This window comes from Pyxicephalus adspersus, chromosome 5 (genome assembly GCF_032062135.1).
Source record: "Pyxicephalus adspersus chromosome 5, UCB_Pads_2.0, whole genome shotgun sequence".
Taxonomy (NCBI): Eukaryota; Metazoa; Chordata; class Amphibia; order Anura; family Pyxicephalidae; genus Pyxicephalus; species Pyxicephalus adspersus.
The window spans coordinates 85,390,716-85,396,715 of NC_092862.1; the positions used below are offsets into that span (position 1 = coordinate 85,390,716).

Genomic DNA, 6,000 nt, shown 5'->3' on the forward strand with positions numbered 1-6,000 from the left:
CTCCAGATGTCTATTAGTTGATGGGCATGTAAAAGCTTTTTGATACTCTTAAGAGTGGAGAATGGTAAATGGGACGTACCTTTAGAGACATTCTTACCAGGATCCAAGGCCACATAAAAAACTCCACCATGTCCAGGACCCTCACCAAAAAGTGCAGTTGATCAATGTTAGGTGCATAAATATTATTAAATGTGTACACACTTGTACCAATCATGCCCTTAACCATCAGATACCTGCCCTCAGAGTCTAACCTGATATCTCATAAGGTCCAAGGCAATGACTTTGAATAAGGATGCTCACCCCCCTGGATTTAGAATCCGGGGAGGTGCCATGATACGACAGTTGAAAACATCTCTTTTTGAGTTTGAATTTTGTCATGACGGAAATGAGTTTCCTAAATGAAGGCTACTTGACATTGCATATGGCTTATAGTATTGAGCACTATGGAGCGCCTTGTAGGAGAGTTGAGCCCTTTGGCATTTATAGATATAATTTTCATCATTCACTTATAACCTAGGTATCAGGGAGGTGTTAAATTGAAGCATGTTTATCAATATTTGTAAATATGAGACTGAAGGGAATGGGACAATGGGAGGGGGGGAGTGGGAGGTGCTAAGGGTTTAAGACAATTAAGCATGTAAGTAAAAGGAAAGGTTGGTGAGACCTGGGGGGGGGGGGGGGGGATTTAGAAAAAATTTGGGTAAGGCAAGTAGGGTTTGACAAAATTAGCAGCATTGCTCCTAAATTTCCCTTAGGAAAAGGAGCGCCCTATTTGGGGCTTTGTAAGCAACTGCACAAAGCAGGGTGCTCCCCGCCATGGGCAAGGGTTTGTTAATTACAGAAACAACAAGTAAAACATATAACTATATTCCAAACAATACTTCAGCACAAACTTCAATCCGTTATTCTGATAATTTTCCAGTGAGGAACACCACTTACAAACAACTTCTCTGACAATAGTCATTATGGACTTACACAGTACTGTTCCCCATCTTGTGGTAGAAAGGCAGTAAAGCAGGTCTCAGACTAACACAGCTTCCAGTCTGTATAACTGCGAAGAATCTCCAAGAGAGTTCCGCGATAATCCATTTGACATAACCAAGTATAGCCTCCAACAGTAGGGTCACTACAGATGAGCTCTCTGAAGGGGTGGAAAATACCTGGCTTGCGCGGTATGGGGTTGGCGTCCACTCCCAAAAAGGTAAACAACTCCAAAAGTTGAGAGGTGTTATGGAGGGAAAAGGTACTTCCCCCTTCGATCAGCACATGAAAGGGAAGTCCCCCATCTGTAAGATACATTTAAGGAGCGAAGTAAATCCAGTGGCGCAATGTTCGTTTCACATGCACAAGGTCTGCCTAAAAACATCAGAGAATATTTGGATAGGAGCCCCATCAAACTCCACTTCTCCTCTTTGCCAAGCCTTCCTAAGAATCTCCTCTTTCTGAGTAAAGTAATGCACTCTGCACAGCACATCCCTATTACATTCACTCTATCCATCACTACTATCTCAGTGGTGGGAGGGCAGTCCAGGAGGATACTAAAAATAGCTGTTACTGTAGCTCGCAAATCTACACCTGTCAAGGCCTCTGAAATGCCTCTTAATCTAATATTTCAACGACTGTGGTTTTCAAGATCATCAGAGCGTAGGAACAGTGAGGTGAACTTGGGACTACATTGTAGTAACCACAGCTTCTAGACCAGCAGTTTTCTCATACAGTTTAATATGGGATGTTTCCAGAGTAAGGACCTTGGTAGAAGTGTTAGCAATTTGTTGCTGAATCTCTTCCAGCTTATGTTGCATAGATGGTTCCACTCTATTAAGCATGCCATCTAGGTCAGATCTGGTAGGTAAGAAGGACAACATTGCTTTCAGAGAAACTAATTCAGCTTGCACAGTATGATCTGTACTGTGACTGACATGGGACCCTTCTAGTGTGCTTGCCACCGCTGAAAGGGAGGGGGGAGGCAGGACTAGCAGGGGTTTCCAGAGACTCTGCAGCAGCCACATATTGCAGCCTGCCAGAGGGAGCACGTTGCGCCGCCATCTTTGATTCTGCCTGACTCGTGGATACAGCACTCCCAGCCGGGAAATAGCATAATAGAGTTGCCTCTTTCTTCCTTCTACCTTGCCCTGGTGTCTTCTTACCTTGGGGCATTAGTGTATCAGTGCGGGGTTCACTTGTGCCAGTGCCAGACTAAACTGTAGTCTCCTGTCGCGGGGAGCTCTGTTTCAGTACGTCTCTACTCCTCCACCGCGCGGCCACGCCCCCACAAAAGAAATTTAAATAAACAGTACATTCAAGCCATTATTTCATTATATGTAAAATTTGTATGTTTTTTGACAAAAATGGAAGGCACCCTGTATTGTAAATACTGGATGTGATGATCAGGTCATTTCTGGATTTCTGGTAATTTCTGGATTTACCACCCAAAAATTAGAAAAAAAAAAACAGTGTAAGATCTAACTCAACAAAAATGTGTTCCCCAGTGTTATTAATAACATAGCATTACCTATGCATTTTAATATTTTTTTTTTTAGCAACTCAAAAAAACTCATTTCGACATAAATACATAACAAATTGCTGTTTTTTAACATCATTTATCTCTTTACTCCCCAATACAAAAAACCAGAAGAAAAAGATTTTACAGCACTTCAATTATATTTTGAACCTGAGAAGGAAGAAAATAAAACACAAATATAGGAGGGGGGGAGGGGGGTGGAAGACCGAAATCGCCTCATGTTTCTCTAAATGGTTGTGTATTGTGGCTGTTGGTTCCATTAACTTAGCTCGTAATTTTGACATACCTTTAATGTGAAGGGCAAGAAGATGTGTCAGTGGGTCTTTATGAATTGGAGCCAAGCATACCCAGGAGAGGAGCTTATCTACAATCCCCAAAAATGGGGTAATTGGAGGGAATTCCCAGAAAATATGCAACAAGGTTCTACCTCCCTCGCACATCTCCAGCTTAGGTTGCTAGATGATGGATATATGGCATGTAGTTGCTCGGGTGTGTAATACCAGAAAATCATTATTTTATATTTGTTTTCTCACATGGTAACCAGGATAGGTCTACCTGAAGTAGCTTCCCTTTTATGCATAAAGGAGTGGGATATTGCAGTACCGGTGTAAGGCCCTGCTAATATTTGATATATATCAGAAATCAGACTTCTACCTTCTCCACCTATGCATGTCCCTTCAAAAGACATAAGAGCATTAAAACCTAACCCTCTAGTCAATGAGTTGGCGAAATTCTGTATTTGTAGATAACTGTAATATGCTTTAACGGGTAATTCTAGGTTTTTAAACAATTCTTCATCACGATCTTGTAAGAAGATCCACTTACATTGCGAAAAAGTACCGCAAGGTTTTCTGTAACCATGTTTATTTTGAGATTGGCTCAGGCTATTTAGCTAGCTCAGACAGACTCAGCGTTCGTGCAACGTGTCTCTACTAGTGCCGAGCCCCTAGCTTGCTGAGATAGTTCCTGTACACCTGCTGCTTAATTCAGTGTTTTCTCTGTCCAGTGCTCCTAAGCCCAGTCTTTGTTTCCAGCCTATTCCCTTGTACTGTTCCAGTGCTCCTCTCTGTCTGTGGTTATCCCTGTGTCCCCTGTGCCTCCTGTTGCTTCCAGTGTCTCCTGTGTCTGCAGTTGCCCCTGTGTCACTTGTGACCATTTCCTGGATACCTGGTATTTGACCCCTGGCTTGTGACCAGACCCCTCTTGCTTGCTGCCTGCCTTGAAGCTGGCCTTCCTTGGCAATTCTTCTGCCTTGTGATTTAGTTCCATGTATCTTCCTGCCCACCCTGGGGTGCCCAAGGACTGCAACCTGGCGGTAACCAGTAGCGCAACATTCTTACCACTAGAGGCTCTGGAGAAGACCTGGTTGCTGCTTAGACTCTGTGCCTTGGCCCTTCCCAGGGCTCACACAACTATTGTGCAAGCCGTAGCGCCCCCTAGTGGCCCCCTCTCCCGAAGCGTTACAGGTAGCTCCAGGTGTCTGCAAGGAAGATCTATTTTTTTTTACTTTTCTGAAGGTGTTCTGGTATACACATTCTAATTCAGGCTCCTAAGAATCATGAAGCATGGTCCCACCTCTTAAGCTTTACTGTGGATTTATTAAAAATGCAAGCAAAGTTATTGTTGGCTCAGGCTCTTGTCAATGTGCATTTTAGAGGAATAGTCCTGTTTTTTATGGTCTCCAGAGTTCCGGTGTGACCACGGAGATTCGGTGCCCATTTGCACCTCAGAGACCCCTGTACTGCTATGACCCCCATGTGCCTTCTATCTCCCTGCTTTGCTGTATTTATGGTTGCCGGCTGCAGCTGGTCCTGACTTTGCTTGCTTTGTGACTAGACAAGAATAAAGAAAGCCTTTGCACAGTTTTGGCTGCTGGCTCAGAGCGGGGTGGATTTACAAACATATCCCCAGAGTAGGTTATTGTACTGAGGAATGTTTATAGGTTGTGAGTGGAAAGGACTGAAAAGGTTGTTTTTCACCCCCCATTTTAGAAGGGTTTGGAGCAGGGGTCGGCAAACTCCGGCCTTTAGGGCCTAGCTGGTAGTATGTTCGCTCCCCAGCCAATCCGGCCTAATGCCAGCCGGCAACCTACGGCTCCAGAGCCGAAGGTTGCTGGCCGGATCTGCCAGGGGGCGTTAGGAACTACTTCCGCCGCCGTGATAAAAAGGGAACACTCTCTAAAGGTAAATCCCTCTCCTCCTCAATGCATATGGAGGAGAGGAATTTTTCTTCAGGGAGTGTTCCCTGGTGGGGGGTGGAGCCATTAGGGTGGGACTCAGAGTCCAGCCTAGTGTGCTCCCCTGAAATGGCCTAGCAGCCAAAAAAGTTTGCCGACCCCTGGTTTAGAGCTTAGAAATCCATTCATAAATAAAAAATGTAAAGTCTGACCCAATAATTTTGTATTAAGCACCTTATGCATCTTTTATCTGAATTTTATTAATAACAGATTTCTTATTTTGCAGAGGCCTAGGTGTTGTGTCAATGTGTATTGGTACCGGAATGGGAGCAGCTGCTGTGTTTGAATACCCTGGCATTTAGATCCTGTTACCACCTGGCTCTACAAGCTTCCTACTCTAGAAAAGCAAAACAATAGTTAAATTGTCTACTTTTTTTTTCTATATACATGTTTTTACTGTCTTTTGACCAATGTGATTGATGAAAAATATAAATGCTAATAATCACAGTGCTAGGATCAGCCAAAAAATAAGGACAAGAATCAAAGACAACAAAAAAATGTTGTTAGTATGGTATTTTTGTGCCTGTGTGGTTTCATATATAGCTGTAGTCTAGATACATATTAGATACATTTTAGAAAAGTGTTTACTAGATACATTTTAGAAAAGTGTTTGCTAAAGATCAAATAAATATCAGTTTAAAATGTTCCTATCAGGCAGTGTAATTCTTATTTTGACTGACACTAACTTGCAATTCTTTATATATTGCAAACCAATAATTTTTATCACTATATGTGTTATTTAATTTACATATTACATAAAATAATTCTTAAACCAGCTGGAACGTTAAAGAAAAATGTTTTTTACAAAAACAGGTTAATGCATTTTTAAGTCATGTGTGTGTGTGTAAATATTTTTAAATTAACTATGGAAAATGACTTGAATCACTACGTTTTTCTTCTCTGTAACGAATAAAACATGTAAATCTAATGTTTTCTTAAGAATAAACACATGTACAATCAAGGTTGTGTTAAGAAAATCTATGTTCTATCTTGGTCTTTTTGTTATCTTTAGAAATGTGTCTTAACCTAAAGAGGAAACCTGACATTACATTTCCCCTATAGTCTCAAGAATTTTACAATAGGAATAGTAGAGTAATACATTAGGAATTCAAACAGACTTTTTTTATTACTTTTTTTTTTATATACCAGTACTAAAACTTTATTATAATGTTTGTGTATTATGATGTACACATTGGCATAAATTAATAAATGCAGACATCCGCTCCCCTATGGCTAGAACAAA

The 6,000-nt window shown here is 41.6% G+C and overlaps 1 protein-coding gene across 2 annotated transcripts in view; it reads left to right on the forward strand.

Annotated features, from left to right (window-relative positions):
- Positions 1 to 5,718, forward strand: part of ACAA1 (acetyl-CoA acyltransferase 1) — a 64,401-nt gene extending 58,683 nt beyond the window's left edge. For both annotated transcript variants that reach the window (XM_072411985.1, XM_072411983.1), the window contains exon 12: positions 4,984 to 5,718. In XM_072411985.1, coding sequence (XP_072268086.1) covers positions 4,984 to 5,059 — 76 coding nt within the window. In that variant the 3' untranslated portion in view covers positions 5,060 to 5,718. The remainder of the gene's footprint in view (positions 1 to 4,983) is intronic.
- The last annotated feature ends 282 nt before the right edge of the window (positions 5,719 to 6,000 follow it).